Source organism: Abrus precatorius, unplaced genomic scaffold (assembly GCF_003935025.1).
Source record: "Abrus precatorius isolate BTA unplaced genomic scaffold, Abrus_2018 Scaffold8, whole genome shotgun sequence".
In the NCBI taxonomy this organism is placed as follows: Eukaryota; Viridiplantae; Streptophyta; class Magnoliopsida; order Fabales; family Fabaceae; genus Abrus; species Abrus precatorius.
In genome coordinates, this window is record NW_020874428.1 from 32,615,293 (window position 1) to 32,642,209 (window position 26,917).

Below are 26,917 nucleotides of genomic sequence, written 5' to 3' on the forward strand. Positions count from 1 at the left end.
AAAAAATACTTAAAGTAGCATTTGTCTCATAAGAAGCTAGTTTCTATTAATTTTTAAATATTTTTGTTTTTAACATTTTAAACAATTTAACTTAATATAAAATAATATTAACATTTTTTTAAAATAATTTAACATATTTTAAGTAGTTGTACAATCAATTTTACTGAACAGCTCAAATTTAATCAGTTAGTTATGAGATATAAACTTTTAGTTAATTTATAAATTATAAATTATTAGCTATAACATTTATTTAATTTTATCAATAAAACCTTTAATGAGAAATTTAAATTTAAAAATTCATATCAGTAAAAGTTATTGAATATATCACTTTATTAATTTTGCTGTTAAATATTAAATTTTGTAAAACAAAAGTTAAACTTTTACAAATTGACAACTTTTTTTTAAAATCACAAATAGCTTACAAGATTTTACCACTATGCTCACTCCAATTTTTTTTTCTAGAATGTGCTGATTACATCGAACACTACTTGAGTGTATTTTTTTGTTCCTTTTTGATCGTCGAATACTCACTTTTACACATCATGACAAGTTTTGTAACTGTGTGATAAAATTTTCTCGACGACTTTCGATCCCTTGGATTAGTGGCAAGACAAGTAGCTTTATATATGAAATTAAAGTGACAGTTAATAGATTTAAGCATAAGAAAGAGCGAATAATCTTCTGGGAATTGAAACACACGCAAAGAATTCAGATACAGTATGCGTCATACCTGCACCACCAAAAAGGAAACGGGATGACGATAGCCACAGCCAAACGCCACTGATGAAGCGTTTTCACACAGAAGAAGCCAAGAGCAAACGTATGAACACAATATTCACCTGCTTATTATTCCTTTCGCCCAAAGTTTTGAATCTGTGTGTTGAGCGTAGGGTTAAAGTTTTACGCAGTGCAGCATAAGTATATATAATAAGAGAGATACCTGACTGGCTTTTGCTGTTTGATTCTAAGAAATGTCTGTTTTTTATTTTTATATAAAACACGGGAAATAAACATTTTTTATTTTTTTATACAAAATTTAAAAATAAGATAAAAATAATGTAACTATTTTACAATGAAAATATTAAATGGGTATAGTTAAAAAAAACACATAATCTTTTGTGAATTCTTTGAAAATGAACACAATCATAGTCATTCAAAATTTCGAAAGTAATTATAATTTCAAAATAAATTTTATTTTTTAAAACTTTAGATAGTTATATAAGAAAATGGTAAAGGTTTTGAAAAGAAAAAATTGGGGAGGATTTGAATCCAAAAACCTGATCATAACCCGTCAACATCACTGTGCAGAAGGGAAGCTTCTTGGAAATTCATGGTGGGACATTATTCTGACATCGTATTATTATTTTTTATTTTAATCATTCCAACAAACAATTTCGTTTAACTTTCGTCAGACACATCGATGAATTGTTAAGTTGTGTTTGATAAGACTAAGAATGCATGGCTTTTCAGATGAAAGTGGTTTAACCATTTTGGAATGGGTATCCATCGAAAGGCAGTGGCAACGTGGAACAGATAATAGTAGGGCACATAGATCCAAATTGGACGGATACGGATTCACTCATGTTACTGTTGCTATTTGTTTAAGCGATTTTATATTGACTTAAGTAAATTTAAGTGAATTTTTACTTAAGCGGTGATTTATAGCTTAAGCAACATAATTATGAAATCCAAGCTTTAAAGTGAGGTTGGTGAATCCTCGCTTAAGCGACAATTCATGACTTAAGCGAATGTAAAATTGCTCCGTTCAGCTCTAGCGAATATATTTAATTTTAAGTGAATTTTAGACAAAGAATCATAAATTTTAGGCTAATTTCTTGCTTAAGCCATTTTAAAATTGCTTAAACGAAATGTTATTGGCTTAAAGCAAAAGCAAGCGAATTTATTTAAAATGAAGTGAATTTGGGACAGAAAGCACTGATGTACAGGCCTCTAATTCGCTTAAGCTAATATGTATCCACTTAAGCGAATTGTGAATCGCTTGAACCTATTTTTGGGATGGTTAAGTGAATTGTGAATGACTTAAGCAGAAATAAGGGCGTAAGCGAATTACGTAAAAAAAGGATAAATTATGCATAAATTGACAGCATGTTATCAAAAAGTAAAATTTTGCAAAATTTGTTATCAATGTCAATTTCAGTCATCCAAAAACAGTTAAATATAGCAGCAAAAGATGGATAATAGACCATTCTATTCCATTCCAATAATGGTACACAATTGTTCACAATGATGCATAACCAAAAATAATTCATTAATACACAGATAAGTCAATAACAAAAGAAGTCATTCCATTCCACTTCAATCCAATCAAATATCATCCAAAATTGTGAAAATATAATCGCTCACTAGACTTGAAAATATCAATTGATCCTCTCAACATAACATGGATAAATACTTAAGTTCATTCCATTAATGAAATGTAATTATTCAAAATGAAAATATACACCAAATGAAATCCATGACAAAATAGGAAACATTACAAAATAAATACATCCATAAATGATTTTAGGACTATGGATTTATCATGTATGCCTCATAGTCCTGCTCATTGAAGTCTTGATTATGTTGTTTGTCATTGTTTGCAACATTATTCTCATCCTCTCCAAGTTGTTCTTGTGCTTCGTCCTCAACTAGTGGTTCATTTTGCTAAATATCTTTGTTAGCTCCTCCCTCTAGTTGGACCATATCATCCTCTGCATTTTGGTGGTCAGGTGGGAAAGTTGGGCTGTCTCCAGGCCAGGATATAATAGTTACAAAAGCTTCAGGAGTAGGCCAAAGGAAAGTAGAAGTCTCTCCATGATGTTGGTGTAATGCAAACCTATGAATTGACAAAATGAGAGTTATGTTAAACAAATTGAACATTTCCAAATAGTATGTACAAGAAATTCTTTAAATAAAGTTTATTTATAAAAGGCCTCATTTAGCTGTGTGTACACTCAGTTGTTTGCTGCATTTTGTTGTTCTATATGAGTTAAATGGCGTATGACAGCAAAATCTGTATGTGACATGTAAGGCATGGATGGTGCAGTTGGTGGTGGTATCGGTGCAGGTGCTGCAGATGAGGTTGGCTAAGAAGAAGTTGGAATATGATGCTCTTATGGATTCGTGCAGTAATTTCTGATGAAGTGAAAATTTATAGGTTTCCTCAATTTAATTGTTTGGTTGGAGCAGTCAGGAATGCTAACATCTTGTGAAGCACATAGAGCAGTGATCAGAGCAGAGAAACCCAAAGGCTTCGTCGCTAATGCAGTAGTGGAGGTGTTGGACATGACAAATTGGTGAATTTCATCTGAAATAATTGCTGCTATGTCCACAGTTAAGTTCTCCATAAAGCAATAAATCAGATATGCTCGAGGCATGCGAACATCTGAGGTGTGTGTGATAGGGGCTATGTTTGCAAAGAGAAACGAAGTCTAGATTTGAGCCAAAGTGTTTAAACTTTGCCTCTTGAACCTCATTACCTTTCCAGCAGCATTTGTTTCAAAGGATTTCCTGCAGATGCATAAGATCTTAGCCACCTTCTGGTCTACAGAACCTAAAAATCTCTTTCGACGTTGTTGGTATTGGCAAAGCTTTCCTTCTTGTAAGGTCATAGGGTTGCCTAAAAGTGCAGAAATAGCTTCCCTGACATAAGCAATTGTTTGCCTACAAACCCAGGACATCCTCTCTGACTTGTCTGGTATCAACAGCCATGCATTTGCGTAAAATTCTTGTATAATCACTTCATGTATTTGGTTGGGCAGATTTACCAAGTATTCCCATTTCCTTTTGACAATTTCGTGCATAAATTCATCGTACTCTCCTTGGTCTAATACCACTTTCCTCTCATATAGTAATTCCCTTTCCTCCAATTGAATGTATCTTTGGCCTTTACCTTAGTTCTGAACTTAAATCTATCCCATGATAAGACTGGTGTATGTGGTTGTAGTTGTGTTTGTAGTGGTTCTTGGTCATCTATAATGATAAATCAACATTTTACCATAATTTTTATATAGTTTTGTTAATAAATAACTAGTAAAATGTTAAGTAAACTTGAAAATATTATAAAAATTGCATCAATATTCATAAGTGTGTAAATAGTTTTGTTTTTTAGATTTTTAGTCCAATTCTGAACAATTTGACTTAAAATGACTTAATCCTTGTGCAGAAGCTTGAGCTGAGAATTTGAATTGAAGATTGAAGTGAAGAAAGTAGAGGAATTGAGTTTAAAAGATGAAGAATCAAGTGAACACTATGTGTAGGGCGTAATCACTCTGAATACATAAAGTGAACACTTTGAAGAAGAAAATTCATGAAGATCAAGAGAGTAGCTACTTTAAGTATTCAAAGTAGTTACGCAGTTAGCGCGTAGCCACTTCAAGTGTTCAGAGTAGTTATGCCCAAGGCCAATTCAGAAATGCACAGTCCGCGTAGCTACTTCAAGTGCTCAAAGTAGCTACGCAATTAAGCGCGTAGCCACTTCAAGTACTCAGAGTAGCTACATAGTAAGTGTGTAGCCACTTCAAGCGCTAAGAGTAGTTAGACGTGAGGATCTTCTTATGTAGAACACTTACGCGTAGACACTTCAACCACTTAAAGTGTCTATGCAAAGTAACAAAATTTTAAATATCATTTCTAAGTGTCAACTTTGGACAATTTGAGTTCCTAATTCAATTATAAAAGCTTCTAGAAGACCTTTTATGCTAGAATTCTCAAAGATTAATATGTGGAAAGAAAAAAGGCAGGAAACATATTATAAATAGAAGTTAGAGGTTTAGAAAATGGGACTTTGGTTCATTTTTGTTATTTTTTACTTTGTAACTATTTTAACTTTCAAGGGAAGTCAGAGAAAGAGATTGGAAACGACTTTCAAACTTCATTTCTAGAGGAATCAGTGTGAAGATTGGGTCTTGAAAGATGTTCTTCTACTTCTTGTCTTCTTCTTCTGTTATTTATTCTTCCATTGTAATGTTATTCTAAACCTTTTTGGTTAGGAATCTATGGATCCAGATTTGATGTTGTGATGTAATTCTGGATTGAATCTTGAGATTTTAATTGAATTGAGTATATGATTCTGTTCTTAATGCAGTTGTGAACTAATTCTTCATTCAATTGAATTTAGAGAAATTTTCATAAATAGAAATTGAGTTTATTTCTCATATCTGAATCATATGCCTAGGTTATTGAGATCTTAAGAATAAATATCATGATTTAGTAATTTTATAATTTCCAGAACTTAATGCAGTATTTGATTAAATTTCACCTAAGGGATTAGAGAGGTTTAATTAGGTATTAAGATTAATGAGGCAAGAAATTGTCCTTTGGTTAAAGAAGTGAAATTGATTATCAATCAATTAAAATTCTCAAGAGTTTAGAACATGATTACATTGCAATTGAAAATCTGGTGAAGTGATTTCTAACTATTTTTCGTATAGCATTCTTAATACAAAATTCGTATTCTGTTTTTACAGCAAGTTTATTACCTTTTATTATTTTTATTTCTTACTTTTACATGTTACAAACTTCTCAATTGAATTGTTTTGCTCAACTAATTGTTAAATTATGAATTGGTAATTGAAATAAGATCTATGTGGACGATACTTGGGGCTCATATTAAATTCTAAATTTTATTACTTGCTACAACTACCTAGTACACTTGCTAGTAAGTATCTCTCTCAAATTGTAAGTAACACATAACTTCTTCATTTTGCTGTGAACTTTGCCCAACCTCAGGTCTTTGCCTTTTCCTTTGAGGAATTGACTTCTTAGGTCCCATGCTGAAATAAAAATAAGAATTAAAATAATTTATTGAAAATAAAAATAGTTCAATGGATATCCTAAATATACACTCAAGCTATATATTGTAATTCGCTTAAGCTATATAACTCTGCTTAAGCGGCTATGACGTTTGTTCAGTTGCATGTATGCCAACCAAATCGCTTAAGCGAATTTATGTGGCTTAAGCGATTTTAACAGCGCAGATAACGAGCATGGTCCCAAAGATAAAGTCAGGAAGAAGAAATCAAAACATCAAAGTGAAGATAACCAGTATGGACCCAACGCAAAGTATTTTGCATGTATCACAAATAAGAGACAATATGAAAGTAAACTATTTTTGTTATTGGAAACTTTCATTTGAAAAATAACACACATTCAACAGTTTGGTTAAAGAGAAAGTACCTGAGTTGGAAGGTGGAATAAAGGATGTTGGGTTTAGGGTTTTAGCGTGGGAGAAGGAAGGAGAGATTTTAGAAGAAAGGCGAGTGCAATGAGAATGAGAATGGCCAAACAAAAGACTTGGTGTTTTGAACTGTAAAGAGTCTAACAGTCATGAAATTTGCTTAAGCCAATCTTATTTTCTTAAGCGAATATTCACTTAAGCGAATTACAACCTTCATATTTTTTGCTTAAGCGGACATCTTGAGTGAAAATTCGCTTAAGCGATTTTTGTTCGCTTAAGTGGATGACTTTTTAAAGTGGCGCCAAAGATCAATGGGATGACGTAGTGAGGAAGTAATAAAGATAAAGTCATCCTTGAAACACTCTGCATCATTTCTATTGTCTGAAGACATCGTAAAAAATGGAATGGACTCATCTGAATCTAGCATTTTCCTAGAGTTATTCTAAGGAAGTTCCTGTCATCTTCTTTTTTAGGTAAACATTTATTTCACATTGTGTTTTCATTTACCATCTTCTTTTTGAGGAATCACAGCTTATGTTCTTCCTTTGTATTTTTTGGGTTAAAAAGGAAATGGAATGCATTGCATGGAAGCCACATGTTGGGTTACAGTTTGACACTCTTGAAGAAGCATGGAAATATTGGTGTGAATATGGAAGGATAGCAGGATTTGGTGTAAGGAAACAATATTATAACGGGAGAAAGGTTGATGGTGTAATTTCATCTTATCAGTACGTTTGTTGTAAAGAGGGACGTCGAAAGGAGGATAAAAGAAATGCAACAATTACAAAGCACAGGGCAGAAACTAGAATTGATTGTCTTGCAAGAATAACATTGTTTTTGGAAAGCAACAACAAATATGTTGTACATAAGTTTGTTGAAGAGCATAATCATTTATTACAATTTCCAGAAACAACACACATGTTTGCTTCGCATCGTAAGATAACTAAAGTTCAAGCTCATCGCAAGAATAACATTGTTTTTGGAAAGCAACAACAAATATGTTGTACATAAGTTTGTTGAAGAGCATAATCATTTATTACAATTTCCAGAAACAACACACATGTTTGCTTCGCATCGTAAGATAACTAAAGTTCAAGCTCATCGCAAGAATAACATTGTTTTTGGAAAGCAACAACAAATATGTTGTACATAAGTTTGTTGAAGAGCATAATCATTTATTACAACTTTCAGAAACAACACACATGTTTGCTTCGCATCGTAAGATAACTGAAGTTCAAGCTCATCAAATTGATTTGGCCGAGTCCTCAAGATTGCAACAGAAATCATCATTTCAGCTAATGAGCACACTTGCAGGATATCGAGCTAATGTTGGCTATACTCCATTGGTGATGTAAAAAATTATTTGAAGGGTAAGAGACAAAGGTGAATGTTATACGGAGAAGTTGGTTGCTTAATGGAATACTTTCAATGACAGTTAATCGAGAACCCATCATTTTTTCATGCATGCCAAATGGATGCTGAGGAACAAATCACAAATATTTTTTGGCAGATACAAAGATGGTGATTGATTACAGGTGTTTTGGTGAAGTCGTATCACTAGACACTACATATTGCACCAATCGTGCTAATAGGCCTCTAGCCTTATTTTCATATTTTAATCATTATCGAGGTGTTGTTATCTTCGGGGCAACCTTGTTGTATGATGAAACAACATAATCATTTAAGTGGTTGGTTGAGACCTTTTTAGAAACACACAATCAAAAACAACCTCAAACCATTTTTACAGACCAAGATCAAGCAATGACAAAGGTAATTGTTCAAGTAATGCCTCACACATATCATGTTTTATGCACATGGCATTTAATGCAAAATGGCATAAAACACCTTGGCAATTTGATGAAAGGAGAAAGTCATTTTTTAAGAGATTTGAAAAAATGCATTTATGACTTTAATTCTTCAATTGAGTTTAAGGAGGCTTGGAAAAAGTTCATAACAGAATACAATGTTGAACAAAATTCTTGGATTACTTCACTTTGTTCCATAAAGGAGAAATAAGCATCATGTTATCTCAAGAATGTGTTCACCCTTGGAATGCGAAGTACTCAATTAAGTAAAAGTTTAAACTTTGATTTCAAGGCATGTATGAAATGTGGTGTTGACATCAAACAATTCTTTGCTCATTTTGAACGAGTTGTTGAAGAAAAGCGTTACAATGAGCTGAAGCATGAGTACAACTCCCACCATAAGCTACCTATGTTGCAGTATGAGGTGTCACCAATCTTAATACAAATGGCAAATGTTTACACAAATACAATATTTAACTTATTCCAACAACAATTTTGCTCAAATCTTAGCTTGTAGCATATCCCAAAGGATTGAAACTCCTCCTTTAATTGAATACGTTATTACTAAAGTCCATCAACATCAACAAAGATCATGAACAGTTACATTTGAACCTTCTTCAAGCACTATATATTGCTCTTGTAAGAAGTTTGAAACATTTAGCATACTTTGCTGTCATGTATTGAAAGTGTTTGAAGCCAATGATGTGAAGGTTGTCCTTGATAAATACACACTTAAGAGATGGACAACACAGGGTCGTAGTGGGATTATTCACAATGTCAAAGGAATAAAGGTAGAAGGAGATTCTAAACTTAGTGCCACACGCCGATATCGTAACCTAGCATGTAAAATGATTACGTTGGCCTTTGATGTTTCCAGTTCAGAAGAATATTGTCAGCTAGTTGATGACAATATTAATAACTTAATTGGCAAAATCATAAAGCTTCGATTGCAAACAAACAGTGTTATGGATAAAGACAAATATGATGCAGAAATTATAGCTAATGATGATGGTACACAACTTAAGGGATTCAAGCAACAACCAAGCAGTAAGAGAAAAGGAAGTAAATGTTTCAAAAGTTGGGTTGAGCTATAAGCAAAGAGAAAGAAGAATAGAACACCATTTTTAGATCAATCAGCATCTCAGGTTCATTTATATAATGATTTTGAATACCAGTAAATACAATTCAGTTAACTTCCATATTATAACCATATAATATAACAATATAGGTGTTCATATCTTATAGGAATGTCAACCAATGGTTTGTGATCCAGTTGAAGTACATTGTTCGGCACCTCCATGTTATGATCCTTTTCACACATTACTTAATCAATTAAGTTTCACAGGTTTGTTAAGAGTAATAATTTTCAGCTTAACTTTACATTGTCTAATCATTAATGTTGGTTCCTAATATCTCTTCTTATTTTGTAGGAACAACTTCATGATACCAATGATATATTTTTGGATGATATTTGATTGGAATGGAATGGCTTCTTTTATTATTGACTTGTCTATGTATTAATGAATTGTTTTTTGTTATGCATCATTGTGAACAATTGTGTACCATTATTAGAATGGAATAGAATGGTCTATTATCCATCTTTTGTTGTCATATTTAACTGTTTTTGGATGACTGGAATTGACATTGATAACAAATTTTGTAAAATTTCATTCTTTGATAACATGCTGTCAGTTTCTACATAATTACCCTTTTTCTGCATAATTCGCTTAAGCCTTTATTTTCGCTTAAGTCATTCACAATTCGCTTAACCATCCCAAAAATAGGCTCAAGCCATTCACAGTTTGCTTAAGCAGATACATATCAGCTTAAGCGAATTAGAGGTCTGTGCATCAGTGTTCTTTGTCCTAAATTCGCTTCATTCACAATTACTTCCGCTTCAAGCCAATAACATTTTGCTTAAGCGATTTTAAAATAGTTTAAGCGAGAAACTAGCCTAAAATTCATGATTCTCTGTCCAAAATTTGCTTAAGATTAAATATATTTGCTTGGGTTGAGCGGAGCAATTTTACATTCGCTTAAGCCATGAATTGTCGCTTAAACGAAGATTCACCAACCTCGCTTAGACTCGCTTTGAAGCCTGAATCCCATAATTGTACCGCTTAAGCCATAAATCACCGCTCAAGCAAAAATTCACTTAAGCTGATATAAATTCGCTTAAGCGAATGACGACAAGAGAGTCATGTTTCAGCCAGAACATGAGAGGATCCATATCCAAATTGAACCAACCACCGAAGACGATCCTGTGGTGTGATTATGAAAGCAAAGTCTTGTAGTGGACTCGTTTTAAAGTTTGCTTTGAACAAGTTTAGTCTTTGTAAATTTGTTATAGTAATTTATAAAAATATATAGAATTTAGTTTTTAATAAATTAAGAAAGTAGAAAATCAATTTTTATCCTCAATCTTTGTCTTTACATAATTTTAATTTAATGTCATCATGTGATAGACTTTTGTCTTATTAGTATTATACATCAAATACTTAGTATATTATTGTTTTAATTAACACAACATTATTCTATTTAATATATCATTATCCTAAAGGTCAATTTAGCACTGTTATTTTGTTTCTTTTTTTTAGGAATCTATCTTCGTCGCATAATTCACTTACAAGTAAAAATACAATTATGATGAACTTTCCCCCTGTTTAACCATGTTATAGATGATTATTAGGATACATGATTTATATTACTATGTAACAATTGTATATTGATTGTAATATAAAGGTATATTGAATATTTAAAACATACTGACGTGAATTGAAATTTTGTTAATTACTCAAACACTTAATTAACAAAAATTAATAACAGAAAATAAATTGTTTACTTATTTATTTTGTTGAAGACTAAATATTAACAATGTTTTAAGAAACTAATTCTAAATCCAGTAAATTTTGTAAAAGTAAATTTTATAATAACAATACATGTCGACGAAAATAAAAATCTTTCATGTACCTTACATGTAATAATGTTAATTAAAAATTTCGTTAATTAACAAAAAATAGTTATGAGGGATTTTTTAACTTATTTAATTTATTATAGATTAAATCTAAATATTTTTTAAAAAACAAAAAAATTATAAATATAGAAACAAATTTTATATGAGCCTTAAAATTTTTAACACTTGACATCTCTTCAAAACATTGCTAAGTACCCTATCATGCTGGGTTTTATTTTTTATTTTTTTTTCCAGAAACGTTGAATATTTGATGATGTAATTAAATGTTTTCATACATGACATTTTTAAGATTGGAAACTTATTTATTTATTTTAAGCTGTTTTATCCTAAATCCTAATCACTTATTAGCATCGACCTATCCACAAAGTAATTGTGATTAACTAGCAAAAAAAACAGTAATTATGTGAATTTTAGTTTTTACTTTTAAAGTCTTTAATTAGTATCTTTAAATTATTAATTAGCAAAACTTAACTTTATTTATACTGATAATTATTTGTAATAATATTTGTTTTGACTTTATATATATATTATATTATTATATATATATATATATATATATATATTATCTTTGTCACGAGCTTTCTTATAGTTATTAGTATAAAAATACAATGAATAAAAAGTGAAAATAAAATCATTTAACTCTTATACAGTGAAAAGCTGAATCTTTGTCACTGCCCGTTGGCCCCTTAGGTTGAAATGACAACGACTGCGCGAGCATCATCCACAAGCGCGACTCTGCTGCACGTGCTTTCCTACGGCTTTTGTTGTCTCGGAACCCGAGTGCTGTCAAAATTCTTCCTTTTATGTTTTCTATTTTCCTTTTAAATTATTATAAAAATAATTATAATTAGTCAAAATTAGAGGGAATTTACTGAATTATTTTAAATGTCATAATTTTTATAAAATAATAATAAATTTTTTAAACTACTAAAAAACGTCAGTGATAATTTTTTATAAAATTTATATTTTTATAATTTTTCTCCAAATATAATGTTTTCATAAATTTTCATTATATATATAATCTATAAGATATTAAATTCACTGTTCAAGAGTTTGGTACAGAGAGTTCCATTTATCGTCCTTAAAATAATGTAATTGTAAATGCACAATAAATGATTTATTAACCTATATAAACAAATAATCATGTACTTTATTATGTCAGCATTTTCTGGCACCTCCGATTTTTAGGATTGTTTCCGTCTCTTTTAGGAGCTTAACCTTGTTTGAGGTTAATTAATTTGTTTAAACAAGTTTTGTGTTAAAAATTAGACTTATCTTAAAAACATGTTTGAAATTTCTCAATCCGGTCGTTATAGAATCTTTTAAACTTTATATATTTTCAAATGATTATACATTAATAATAAAATTTTAAAATTTAATAAATAATATTTTATATATCATAATATTATATTTATACTAATATTCATTTTAAAATACATACTGTAAAATATACTGAAATGTTAGTTTTATACTTTATTATTTTTTACAATAAAGTATATATCATGAATATATTTTTTATTTATATTAAGCATATATTTAATAAAAATAATAAATTTTACTGAAAGAAATATTAGATTATTTACTTGACGCATAAAAAATTAATTTGTAATCATTTAATTATTAAAACGTGTAGAGAATTTTTAATACAATAATAATGATAATAATATAAAAGTTAAGAAACATAGACAAAATAAATAGAAATTACCCCAAAATCCTAACAATCTCACTATTTAGCCAATTCTCAAGTTTCCCTTTATTTTAGCCCCGCAAGTTAGTTCCAAATCAAATCAATGTCTGGTTGAATAATCAAAATGGAAATCACTGAGTCATCACTAATATACACTTTGATCATATTAAATAGAAAATAAAATATCATAATACGGTGTTGGTGAGCTTGTGGAAAAATAATTATAAAAAATTAATAATTTTTTCTATAAATTAAATTATACTTTTTTGTTATTCTTATTCAACTTATTTAAATTTTTAAAAAATAAATTATTTTTAACTTGCAAAAGTTTAATTTATTTTTTATATATTTTTATTCTTTTACAAAAACTTAACTACGAACTTACTCAATTTAACTTTTTACCTCTTTTTATTTAGACTTTATATAAGAAATATATTTTCAAATAAAACATTCAAGTGATTATTATATTTTTAAGAGTTTATAAATAAGAATGAAAGGATTTATAAACCTTCAAATGTTATGTTAATCACATATTTTCAAATTTATTCTAATTTAAAAATTTTATATTAACCTACATTTATTCTCTCTTTATAATAAATTATTATATTATCTTGAGTTTAAGTTTATTTACAGTAATTTTATTTGACTTGAATAATAATGTTTTTTTAATAAGAATATATGTAGTTTAGAAAAATTATTATATAAACTAGTAATTTTGATTAAAATCCTGTACACTTTAATTAAATTTGTATTTATTTATAGAAGTTAAAAAATTACCGCACACTTACTCTGAAATTTTACTGAGGAGTCCAACTTGTGGTACAAAACACCCCATTTGAGAGGCATGCTAAACTAATCACAACAAGTGGAAAGCCCAAAAACGTAATAATTATCCACTATGCTTATTAAATTCTTATTTGAGTTTAAATAAATGTTATTTAAAATAAGTATTTATACCTTTTAGAGTAGTACTTTTTTTTAAGAAAACATTTTAAAGAAATACTATTTTTTAATATCATGATAAAATTAAGTTAATATTTTTAAAAAATCGTTTAAAAATATGGAAGAATGGACTTGCACATCGGGCCAACCCAAAAGAAAAGAGTAAAATAATAAAAATAGTTATAGAGTAATAAATAAATCAGTGGATTACTAACTAAAACATCCATGCTGATATAGAAGAAGACTAGTGAAAGGATACTGTAGGGTTCTTTTTCAAATAGCACTTTGTTTGGGACTTAGTTATAAAACAAATAAGTTATAATTATATTTGAAACAACTTATAAAAAGTTTATAAATATAATATTACGTATTTCCTTAACGCATACGTGTGTGTGATATTAAAACTAGTTCGAACATATGCCACATCTCTTTCCGTGTGTTTATCTCACATATGCGTGGCACGTGTGGAATTAATATTAGCATAGTTAATAGTTCCAACGTGAACTTAAGGCTGATAGTTTATGTGTAAAAAAAAAAAAGATAAACAAGATGGGTTGATTTCAAAATTAGTAAAATTACGTAAAATATTTGTACTAGGTAAATATTTTGACGTAGAATACACTCTGATTAAAACATAACGCACAAATGAGCTCGAATTATTTTATGTATAAATTAAATTTTACATAATTCAAATGCCTGAGTAATAAAATATTAATTTTGCTTTGACAAAAAATTATTTAAAAAATGACTAATAATATGGTGCCGGAGAAGGAAACTAATGGGCGTACGAATATTGAAGGAATGATTCTAATTAGCATGAATAAAATTTCAACAAGTTTAAATCATTCATGTATATACATATAACATGATCAAGAATATATCTTGTCTTCTAAACTTGTATTTGCCGTTGTTTCATAAAATAATCATTAATTATCATATTTATAATGAGATTTTTAATTAGTATTTTTATTTTAAATATAAATAATTGCATAATTGGTATAAAAAAAAACTTTATTTATTGTGTAATCTTATTTTTTATAGCTTCCATAGGTAAAAAAGCACGTTTTGTGATAATAGTTGTAAACACAAGAAGAATTCAATTAAGTTGTAGTAATCACTCATTCGTCTGTTGATTACAGGATAGAAAATTGAGTTGTTAGTCTAACTAATATCTTCTTCTATTAGTAACTCTAATTTTGTATTATTATTTTAATAAATAAAATAATTAACTTATAAAGAAATTTTAAAAAAAATAAGAAATTTGTTAAGAGTAAATCTTTTAGGATGTCAGTATGTTATTTATATAATAATATTAAAAGAAATTAAAAATTTCGGGGAGACCATGGCATCCATTAATCACCCCTTTCCTCGTTTCCTGCTTATATTAACAATTTAATTTTTATTAACAATTAAAATATTTATTGAAAAGTGTTTTCTTACCAAAGTAAGCTAAATCTTATAATGCCCGTATGCCCCTTATGTTGCGAACTTTACGTGACCGAATAGACATGCATGGACCATGCAATAGGCACTGACTCTTACGCATTACCAATAGCCATTGCCTTTTATTTTGTTGTCTCTAGACTGTAATGTCTCAACCTTTAAGCGTCTAGGTTTTTCTTCGTTCTTAAAAGTAATTTATGATTGAGTTTTAGATATATTTTATGTGTGTGTTTTTTAATAAAATAATTAAATTAATATGATCCAAAGAGTAGAATAAAAATAGACAAGGAAAAAGAAGAACAATTGCATGCTAATCTTACAATAAATGAAATGTATAACTTTTAATCAACAAGGCAAATAAATATTGATTTTTTTAATGTCAGGTCATAACATTGACAATACAGTAAAATGAAATGTTATTTATTGATATAATATAATATAATTGTCTAAATTTTTTTTTTATCATTATTACATTTTATTTATGATTTTTAACATGTTTCTCTATTTATAATTATTCTTGACACTTTAAGTCTTCAAGAGAAATCTTTAATTTTTCTTGAACGTTTCACCAAAAATAATTTGATCTACTTTCTCTAACAAAGTGATATTCGACCATTGTTTTAACTTCATTTATTAATAATATCCATGATTCTAAAACAACTCAAAAACATAATTCTTTCACTAATTATTATTCCTGTTACCTTTTGTGATCAATCATTTATTATGAATTTTTTAAAATATTTTTACATTTTGACAACAACAAAAAAACATATTTTTCCTTGGCTGTAATTTATTTGAAAACTTATAAAAAAAGTCACTTTTATTTTTATTAAAATTAATGTTTATTTGAGTATCACTTTTCATAAAACTTATCAAAAAGTAAAAAGACTTTTCAAAGAATTACAAAATTTTAGTCAAAATACCAACTTAAACTATAAACAAAATCATAATGATATATTTTTATATTTTATAAAAGGATTAAGGAATATGTTTAATTTTTTAATAAAAAATTATTTAATTTTCTATTATATATTTTTATCTTTGTCATTAATTAATTATTCTTTTATTTTAAGTTAAAGAAATAATTGTTATAGAATAAATAATGTTATCCTAAACTTTTATAATTAATAGATAAATAATTTTTCATAAAAAGTATTAGATTAAAAAAATTAATGAAGTGATATTATCCATAACTTTTGTTAGCCAATTAAATTTGAGGATAGATAATACTTGAATCTCTTAAACTTTGTTTGCAAGTTAATTTTTTAGAATAAAAAATAAAAAATAAAAAAGGAAAGACTTCTATAGTAATTATCTTTATTATAGAGTTTTTAAATGAGAGAAGAAATATTTAGATTATGTTTGATTACTGTTTTAAAAATAATTTTATGTTTTTAAAAATAAAATTTAATACAAATTTATACTAGAATTTATTTTAAAAAATAAAAAAATATTTTTAAAATATTAATAAAAATGCTCTTATATTTTAAGTTTTTCTAATTTAAAAGATTTTGTATGTCATATGGTACTTTATGAATTAAGAGTGCATTATATGTTTTTTCATGCATGAAATAAGTATCATGGTTAATTTTACATAAATAGATAAAATAAATGATTTATTTAAAAAAAACATAAATATCATTTAATTTTTAAGATTAAAAAAATTATCATCATCAGTCTAAATAAAATATATAATATCTTCTCAAATTTACAATTATTGTAATAAATACTTCTTGCTTCTCAAATTATTTATTTTTTTAGATTTATATTAACCGTTTTTACTACTGACTTTAATTTACTTATCTTTGAGACTTACCACTGAAATACATACCCTTTGATGCATAAAAGAAAAAGCATCTAAGCTAAGTACTTAAGATTTTTCCTTAATTGCACAGTTAGTATAGTTTGCTGATCAATTGCATCCGAAGTCGAGCATGTGACTGCAACACCACGCAGAAGGCAATTACCAGTAAACAGCCAGCATTTGTAGACATTGACGAGTATTAACTAAGCTATTTTCTATATTCTAACAAGAATATTGCTCCCTCCGAAAATTCATGGTAATTTGTCAGACAGTGAATCAAAGTCATTGATGTATACATACACATCAATATTCCAGCTCTTCCTCTTTCATTATTTATTGATTTTTCGGAATGGGAGTCTACAAGATACTTCGAAGATGAATAATGTTCTTGTTATAACACTTTTTTCATATTTTTTAAACTATTTATAAATTATTTGAGTTTAACCCACTAAATAATAATATTTGTTTAAATTTTTTACTTAGCTCATTAATAAGTTTAAAATTAAATTAAATTAAATTATTTAAAAAGTTAAACTCAGGCTTTATGAACATATTTATGAAAATTGTGTATAAATTTTTAAAATTTATATTTAAATAAGTGACCATATTTAAAAATCCACTTTTATAATTAGATATTTTTTTATATTGATGTATTCTTAGGTAGATAAATATATTTTATCTAATTTAAATAAATAATATATACTTTTAAAAAATTAATTTTTAATTTCTAATTCTCAATCTGCTTGAACAGGTTCGCAGCCGTGAACATACGTTGGACTCCTCCCTGAGGAATGTCAAAGTCATCAAAGTCTTTGCCAATTTGTTGCCAAGACAAATGGTAGTAATATTTTTAAATTGTTTTTTTTTTAAAATAAAGTAACTTTCATAACAGTCAATTAAAATATATTAAAACATTCGTTATGGAGATTCTTCTTGTCGGCAAAGTGACATTCATACGAAGCACAGACGTGACACGCGTGTGTTCGTGCATGAAATCATTAAAGAAAATAATTAACTATATTAAAAGGGATAAAACTTAGAGATTATAATATGCGTTAAAATTGATAATTTTACACTTATGAAATTTGATTTTAAAAAATAAACAATTTCACATCTAGAGTATGCGAAACTTGATTTAAAATAAAAAAATGAAAAAGTTATATCAACGTGAATGTGTTATCTCTTTGACCATCTTACACACTCACAAAAGGGGAAGTGAGAAAATGCAATTTTCCAGTGATTACTGTCGCCAAAGAAATTCGCAAGTGGAGACATAGAAGCATAGAAGCAGTGGTGCTTGCTCCTTCTTTCCATTTGCTTTGTACATGAATTGACATGTTAACCACTGCACACAGCAATTGAGTGAAAGAGAGGTTGAAATTGTGTGCAAAGGACATGTACACATTTTTTTCAAAACGTGTAACTTTTTTAAAATCAAATTTCTCATGCTGAAAGATGCAAAATTATTCACAATTTTAACATAATCTCTGAGTTTGATCCATCTCACATACGAAAGTCTTTTTTAAAAAATAAAATTTACCCTTTAATATTTTTTTAATAATTTATTTTAAATCAATTGATATCTTAACAAATAAAGTCTTATTTTAAGTATTGAAACAGTTGCATCAATTAATATTCAAACCTGATAAGTTAAAATAATACTTAATACCTATCAATTAATTCACATGCATTCAATAATATATCTTTAAAGTGTTTATTTAAAAACAAGAAAATTAAAGTTAGATCGATAATATTTTATAATCAAATGTTTTATTTAATTAACACTCTTAATATTTTATGATAGATAAATTATTATGTATAATTTTCCTCCTTACGAAGAATAAGTTAAGCTCGTTCTTTGTCAATGCAGAGAGCCTGAAACGTGTCTTCCACGTCAAGTAACAGACAAAGATTGACGTGTAAAGTTTAAACACTTATCCGTATTATTAATTCGAAGCATAATTGGCTTAATTCAAACCGAAGTTAATAAATTATTATGGAGAATATTTTGAATAAATTCTCTGTTAATAGCTGAAGTTATAAGGAACGATACTTTACCCGTATTAAAGGCTTTCTCTACCTTGAATTATAACATCGTTCTCTCCTCCTAAATTCAAAAGGAAAGAACAAGTTAAAATAAATATAAATAATATTTTAGTCATATATTTAACTAATGTAAAATATCAAACAAAATCTAAGCAATGCAAATAATGGGTCTCTCTTGCTCTTTTTTTAAAAGAAAATGCTTATGGAATTTGGCTAATTTTGTAATTTGATTCTTGTTCGACTTTAACCCCATAATTTATTAAAAGGGGTTTCTTTGTTGACCAAAGCTTTCACGGCAAGGAATCTTGACACACATAATGAAAATAAAATATTTAGTAAAGGGAAATCTGTGTATACATTTTCCAAAAATGAAACAAAAACTGTGTATATACTTGTCATTTTGCTTATATGATTTATAACAGGAAATATAAACCAGTTTAAAGTGTGACTATTTTAACATTCAAAGATTTTGCGAAGACTTTCATTCGGAAAGTTGCTAAGATCAAGACTTTAATGATTTACATCTTCATATATTTCTCTGCCTTCTTCTACAGTGGATCTAATATATCTAACCTTTGTAATTTCTCTCTCCAATTTCACCCCTTAGTCATTGCAAGTATCCGTTATAATAAACTTACATTTCATATATTTCATTTCAGTTGTGCTTAAATAAAAATCATAACTATTTTACAAAACAATTGATTTCATCATTAAAAAATAGTTTAATTGTAATTTTTGTTTGTCAAGTTTAATTCAAATTTTAATTTACTTAGCCTTTGAAGTTAGTTTTTTTCATACTAAATTTTTCCTTTAACTTAATCTCCCAACTCATCGAAAGTTTTCTAAATAACCTATTGAACTAGAGTTTGTTGTTACTTTACACTTTCTAAACTCAATTCTCTTGAATTAATTATACATCCCTTATACTTTATTTTAAAAAAAAATTATGCTTAGTTTAAAAATACTCACAGAATGTTTAAAACATAAAAAATATTTTTATGTTCAAAATTTATTGACTACATTCCTTTTGTTTGCCAGAACCATGCATATTTTTTGGTATGTTAGTATACTCCCCAATAGCTAACATAGCACAGTTCAGCAACATGGATAAGGCAATAATGGGAACAATACTACGCAGTCCTCAACAGTACAAAACAACACTACCACCTGCATTGTTCAAACTACAAAACAAAAAATCTACTAATGAGTATATTGGAAATGTCATAAAAGTGAATGCTGAGAGATAGAGTCCAGAGCAGAGACACTCATTGGATCGTATTAACGCATCCTTTACTTTCAAATTGCTAACAGCTTCATGACAAATCAGCAAAATCTAATTAATATAGCTTATGCATCCAGCGGCTAATGTCTCTCCACTGCAACATTGCAAATCATACCACACCAGAATCTACGTACTTTGCTTCACTAGATGTAACATTAGGCAGCACAAGGTGTTTGGTAAAACTGTTTAAATAATTTGTCCAAATGAATAAAAGTTGTTTCAGTACAACATAATCAAGCAAAATTATCATGGTAACACCAGCTTTAGCATAGTGCTCCAGTACCAAACATTGAAAGGAAATTTCGTTGACCCAAAAAAGGAGGGGGGAGGGGTTTATATGCTTCCTAGTCAGTCATCATCAGAATAATTGAACTTTATTGAGTGGGATTGTAAATCAATCTGTCCTCCCCGATAGGTCCCACGTTTCTTCTTGGTCTTCTCATGACGAAAATCCCTGTATCCGAGGAAAAAAGTTCGATGTAAACACACAAAAAGACAGTCATAAAATGTGTATATCAAAGAAATATGCGTAAATCATTACTGTCCACATTTTAAAAAATTATATTATGAGCTGAATAAGGCAAAAAGGTTTAAAAATGAATCAAGTCTCCAACTATACATAATGTATAACATGAAATTCTAAGGCAAGTTAAGCTAACTTCGAACTGCTCATTAAACAATATATTTTCCCTGGATAGACTCAATAAAAAAATAAAGTTAATGCAACCAACTGTGCATTTATTTTATAGCCTGAACATAAAAGCACTAATCTTGCAAGCCAAAGTCATTAAAATAATAATTTCAGATGCAAGAAACACAAGTTCAAATAAGTGCAAATATTGGAAAGCAAAATAACAGATATGAAATAACAGACCTTCCTCTAACTTGGCCAAGAATTTCTTCTGCTTTTGCACCATAACCACTGTCAGCACCACCCTGCAGACAGATACACCAACAAAAAGTTGTTGGAGAATGCAAAAAGGCCAAAATTTACACCATCAAATGCACGAAAAAGAGAGTGAAAAACTATCAATTTATCACACCTTTGCCCAATAAGAGTTATCCTGAAGCCTCTCATCAGCAAATTCTACTTTTTCAACTTGTACACGCTGAAATGCCGCCTTCACTGGTTTTTGCTGCAATTACAGTTGTCACAGACATGAATTCCACCATAAATCTTAGCTTTATAAGCGAAACATGAATTTTAAATTCATATGACTACATAACCTAAATTCCTAATTAGGACAGACAGATGGCAGATGTGAGGTAGTAGAAATGAACTAAGGACATTGAGGCAAACATATAGGAATTTATATGATTAATTATACCATTTAAAGGGACACCAGCAAAAACCACAACCTGGAACAATACCTAAGTTTTAGACTCTATTCAAGTATTCATAGCATTGGTTGTTGCTATAATCTTTATAAAGAACATATTTTCCTTAAAAATAAAGATAAAAGGCAAACTCAACTCAAACCAATCACGATGGCAGAGACCAGTGCATCAAAATATAAAAATTGGTTCCAAGTTAAATGAGCAAAAAAATAGGTATGAAGACATGAAGTGTGATTTCAAAGTGCTTTATCTATTAGCAAGTCACATATTCAGAGAATAAATATTAGTTACAGAATACCTCGCCTGATCCCTTTTGTTTCTTCTGAGACCTCTGTACAGAGGATTTCTCTCCAGCATTCTCCAGGTCCCCATTGGTTTGGCCCTTAGATGTCTTCTGTAACTGATCACCATTAACTTGACCACTTGCTACAATATTTTCTTTATTAGAAATTGAATCGCCTCCCAGATTTGCCTCTGTTTTTGCTGACTTCTCTCCTCCTTTAGACTCATCCAAATTTTCTATTTTTCTGCGTTTGGTTTCTTCATCTGCCTTTATATCAGCAACATGTTGACCATTTTCTTCAGAAATTGGTCTTTTTCTTTTCTTAGAATCCTTTTTCTCCTCATGTGTCTTTCCATTGTTTGATGCTTCAAGATTCTTTTCTAAAACAGTTTCATTCGGATCTCCAATCTGCTCTGTTGCATCCCCTTGACTACTTGACTTGTCTTTCTTTTTCATTTTAGACTTTGATTTCTTCACCGCCTCAGCACCATTAATAACTTTGGCATCTGAAGATACACCATCCTTTACTTTATTTTCTGGAACAGTAGTGCCTGACACCAATTGATTGTTTTCATTAGCAAGAGATTCAGACACTAATTTGCTCTTCTTTTTCTTCTTTTCCCTGGATTTACCCTCTTCTTTGTCTTGGGCATGCACACCTGCAACTAGCAGGAAGTAGAAGAGCCAAAATAAAGATTTAAGTGATACAGCTTGGGAAATAACATGATGAGATAAGCAAAATCAAGTATTTAGAAAAATAAAGAAAGTAGCAGTGACAAAAAGGGGAGACCCAACACACAACAGTGTCCAGGGAGGGTCAAGTATGCATCCTTGCCCCCAGATGCAGAGAGCATGTCCAGGTCACGAGGCAAGACCTTTGTGCCAAGGAAGCCCTTGTGACAAAAGACAAATTTTTCACAGATATTAAAGCTTACCTTGCTCGTGTTGATCATTGACATTTGACTTAGCATCTTTGCCACTGAAAAGAGATGAAAAACAAGAAAGAAAAGCTTAATTAACATAAGAACAAGACAGAAATGTTGATTAAAGATACAAGACATAATTCGTGCCCAGAGACTGATCAGTGAAGCAGCATTTAGCAGAGAGACAATGCTCTTCCAATAATTGGTCCAACCTTTCTTATTAGTTATTACTATTGGTGATACATGGATACGCAGGCAACAACTGACAGGAGCCAGGGTACAGTTTAAAGAATTCAGCAGAGTATACAAATGAAGCAGAATGTCAGCATCTTCAGGGGTATCACTATGTCCTACACAAGAAATATGATTATGTTTATGGCTTCTTCATGGTGCTTCAGAGTTTGGACTTTAGACAGTTGCTTTAAGAGGGTTTCATTCTGATAGTAATCACTAATCAGCAGAAAGATCTTACAGTTTTCATTGGCAGTTTGGCTGTGCTTTCTTTTATGCTTTAGGGTTGGAGAGGATATTAGACTTGGCCACAGTTCTACTTTTTTCTCTTAATTGATCTACAATATGAGATGTATAGATGATAATCCTATTAAAATCTAGGGGGAAAAAATATTGCTCACTACTTTCCTGGAAGTGTTTATCCGTCAGAAACTCCCATGCTTTAATGTAAACCAGGGTTTGATTTGCAGCATTTGCTATGTTTGGCAAAAATAGCTAACAAGCTAGCTAAATTCTGAAAAACTAAGCAGAAAGCTGTAAGTTTGCTTACCAAATTAGAAGTGTTTGGTAAAATTAAAGATCAAATATTATATTAAAAATAAGAAAAGCATAAAACATATAATAACTAAAATAAATGTTGGAACATTAAAAGACAAATTATATTATAATAAGTGGTATAGTATTAAAGAAGACAGTAAATGAGGGGTTCTATTAAGGAATTGAGGGTAAAACACAAAAAATAATAATAAGCTATAAGTTCAAACGCTACTATACACTATTAAGATAAACTCATTTACCAAACATATATTATTGGGTCAAACAGGCTTATAAGCTAGTTAAATAAACTATAAGCTAGCTGAAATAACTAGTAAAACACAACCATTATTAACAGTAGCGATCTAATTTTAATTAAACAAAAGCTAGGTTTATAAATTACAAGTATATTCTTAACGCCATCGCAAATATCAATGTTTTTTAAGAATGCTGCAGACATGGTTTAAATATAACTTCACAAGAGCACCTCTTATGAGAGATTATCAAAAGGACATCTCTTTTATTTATATTTCTGGTCCAAAAAACAATAATCATAATAAAATTATTTCTCCAAGATCTTGACAATCTGGTGTAATGGCTACTTAACAATACAAAATTAATGTTCATAGTCTTACCATATTTCTAAATACTTTAGGCACATTTCCTCCAGGTCAACCAACGAACCCTCGAAATCATCTTTCTGCATTACAACCAGCAGCAACGATGTAAAACAAGAGAAGGAAAACGCAGTCTCATCTGTTACTCAGCAGTGATAAGCAAAACATAAATATTGGGGCATCGAGCAATTATAGCCAATATGTGACTGCACAGCAAACAGAACATTTTGCTACACAACCACATAATAATTTCTAAAAGCAAACTTGTTATCCAAGCAAGAAGCTTTCCTTTTCAATTTGGCTCAAAAATTTAAAGAGTAATGTTAGCAACGTGCTCTTTCATAACACACTCTTCAATATGATGCTTTCACTCCTAAATTAATGTGCCTCACCATTAATTTTGTAGTTTTCAATAAATTTTAACCAATACTACTGTGTTAGCACTCCTGAAATTTAAAACATGGGGTTTTCCTCTTCCACTTTATTTATGAATCAAATGCACAATGCAGGACCCTAAAACAAGCACGATTTAAGAATCACTCACCATATATATCAAAAAGCAGGGGAAAAGTGTTTGAGAACAGAAAAATAGAGAAAACCATTGCCTAATGTTAAATCCTATTGTGCAATATCTTATGTACAACTAAAAGTTATGAGCTTTATCAAGCACAGGATTAGGGTCGGTCAAACACTGTCAAGTTATATAACCCACCCACCTCGATTTTCGCTTCGGAGCAAAACTTTTTGAGTGACTTGGAGAAGCCACTGCGTTGCAAGTAATGGGCAATGGATTGGTGAAGAAGAAGCTTTGGTTCCTGTTTCGTGTTAAGGGTTCCATTGTCAACGCTATGCTTCATGGTTTGGTTGTTTAACAGAACTTGGCGAGGGGTGAAAGCGAAGAGGGTAGAGCTTCCTTTGTTAGTTGATGGAGTTGCAAGCATGCGAATTAGATTCTTCTACGCGGTCCTGTGTGAACCACACTAAACCCTGCAACTGCACCACGGCCAAGATACATAAGAGGTTTGATTTAGGGTTTCCTCTTTTTCTTTTTTCTTTTCTAATAATTGATTTAGGGTTTTATCATTAACCCTTTCACTAACGGTAACGGGCCCAGAAACCCGTATAATTACATTTTGGACATTTTATTAACCTAAGAAAATACCACGTGTTTTATGGAGAAATCGTAAGCTGGTTTATTTTATAAAAAATAATGTGATGATTAATTGTTTGACTATTTTTAAAGTTGACTAGTTTATGTTCATATTTTAAAATATATATATATAAATATTTTAGGTATTGATTTTAATAAATGTTTAATCGATTTAATTTTTCTTGAAATTTTTATATATTTCAATAAAATATCGTGTTTTTAAACATGTTTCAGCTTTTATGAATATGATTAAAAAATTGTCTTCTATTTTTTTTTATTAATTTTGATTCACGTGAACTTTAACAAAAATTAAAATATTTTATATTACTTTTTTAATAATATGGTAATACGCATCTAATTATATATTGTGTTAGTGGCTATTTTAAAATAGTAAGTAGCAAATAGAATTATGAATTTGTTACCGTTGAGTGATGATAAAAATATTTTTAAAAAACACTATAAATTTTTTTTTAAAAAAAATTATTTGTAAATACTAAAACTAGTTAAAAATTTAAACGACTAAAAATATACTTATTTATATTTGTAGCAATTTAAAACATGACTTTATCATATTTTTTTTTTGTTATTGTTTATTTTACAGGATAAAATAATATGTTTTGATAATTGTCATTCGTGACTAATTTTAGAGAGTTTTTTTTTTAAATTATATATATTTTTTAAAAATACGATAAATGCATTTGATAACTTTAAATGGCACTTAATTTATTTTTTTTAAATGATGAGATATTTTTTTATATTCACAATAGTCGTGGACTTAAAGGTTAATATTAACAAAACATGTTAAAATAATATTTTTATGGTATAATATATTGGAACAAATATTTTAGATATAAACAACAACCAAAAAGGTCGCGAAGCATAAGTCTACTATTAATTTATATAGGTTTAAGAATTTTAAATGATTTCATTTTCTAAATTGTTAAATCCAGTTAAATTGAATTAACAATTTAAGGTTCATACATGTCATCGTATTAAGTTTTGGATTAAAAGTTTAGTCTTAAAATATTAGATTTATAACCTTTATGCAATCAATCATTCCATCTTTTCTAGTATACATATTTTGTTGTATTTTTATTTTAAACATCTTTTTAATTTAGATGGGCGAAATCCATTACATTTGAAACTGGGATCACTACATTGAAATGTGTGCACAAAGCCTAATATTTATTCGTTCCATCTTTTCTAATAAGCGTTGTCATTGGTTAATATGAACAAATATTTGTACTCGTAAAGTGAATGAACTTTAAAAATTATTTGTGATTTGAGCTAAAAAAATATTTATCATTTAGAATAAAAATGCTATTTTTATTAGAAAAACATTTTTAAATTTAATATGTAAAATTTATAGTAGGTTAAAATTTTAATTTAATTTTGCATATGTTAAATATTACAATGAAAATTTACAACCATAAATATGTTGTTAGTGAAGGAATTGGTCATTAAATATAAATACTATCAAATTTTATATTATAATCTATTGTTAAAATAATTTTTTAAAAATTAAAGATACGCTATCATTTTTTTTAAATTTAGTAAGCTGTAAGTGATGAAAATATGAATTTATTATTAATAATAAATGTTTTATTTTTCAAATAGAACTTAGTTAAAGAGATAAATTAAAAAAAAAATTAAAATAAAAAACTTAATATTTAATATAAT

General features: G+C 28.9%; 1 protein-coding gene and 1 pseudogene across 2 annotated transcripts; one reads left to right on the forward strand and one right to left on the reverse strand.

Annotated features, from left to right (window-relative positions):
* The first annotated feature begins 6,748 nt into the window (after nucleotides 1-6,748).
* LOC113874743 lies at nucleotides 6,749-9,077 on the forward strand (annotated as a pseudogene).
* An 11,042-nt stretch (nucleotides 9,078-20,119) lies between these two features.
* On the reverse strand, nucleotides 20,120-25,138 carry LOC113846835 (nucleolar and coiled-body phosphoprotein 1). Of its 2 annotated transcripts, none has more exons than XM_027475518.1 (7): nucleotides 24,804-25,138; nucleotides 24,106-24,170; nucleotides 22,718-22,761; nucleotides 21,798-22,441; nucleotides 21,205-21,297; nucleotides 21,036-21,097; nucleotides 20,120-20,615 (listed from the first exon to the last, which is right to left on the reverse strand). In XM_027475518.1, exons 1-7 carry the CDS (start codon nucleotides 25,026-25,028, stop codon nucleotides 20,510-20,512), a joined length of 1,239 nt encoding a protein of 412 aa, XP_027331319.1. In that variant the 5' UTR covers nucleotides 25,029-25,138; the 3' UTR covers nucleotides 20,120-20,509. The 2 variants fall into 2 exon arrangements, with proteins under 2 accessions (XP_027331319.1, XP_027331318.1); XM_027475517.1 differs by having other exon boundaries at nucleotides 20,157-20,615; nucleotides 21,798-22,447.
* Nucleotides 25,139-26,917: the final 1,779 nt, after the last annotated feature.

Coding starts and splice junctions, on each gene's coding strand:
- LOC113846835 (XM_027475517.1), bottom strand. CDS start 25,028: ATGCTTGCAACTCCATCAACTAACAAAGGAAGCTCTACCCTCTTCGCT. Junction 22,762..24,105: donor CTAAAGTATTTAGAAATATG/GTAAGACTATGA, acceptor ATCTCTTTTCAG/TGGCAAAGATGCTAAGTCAA. Junction 21,298..21,797: donor AACAAAAGGGATCAGGCGAG/GTATTCTGTAAC, acceptor CTGTAATTGCAG/CAAAAACCAGTGAAGGCGGC.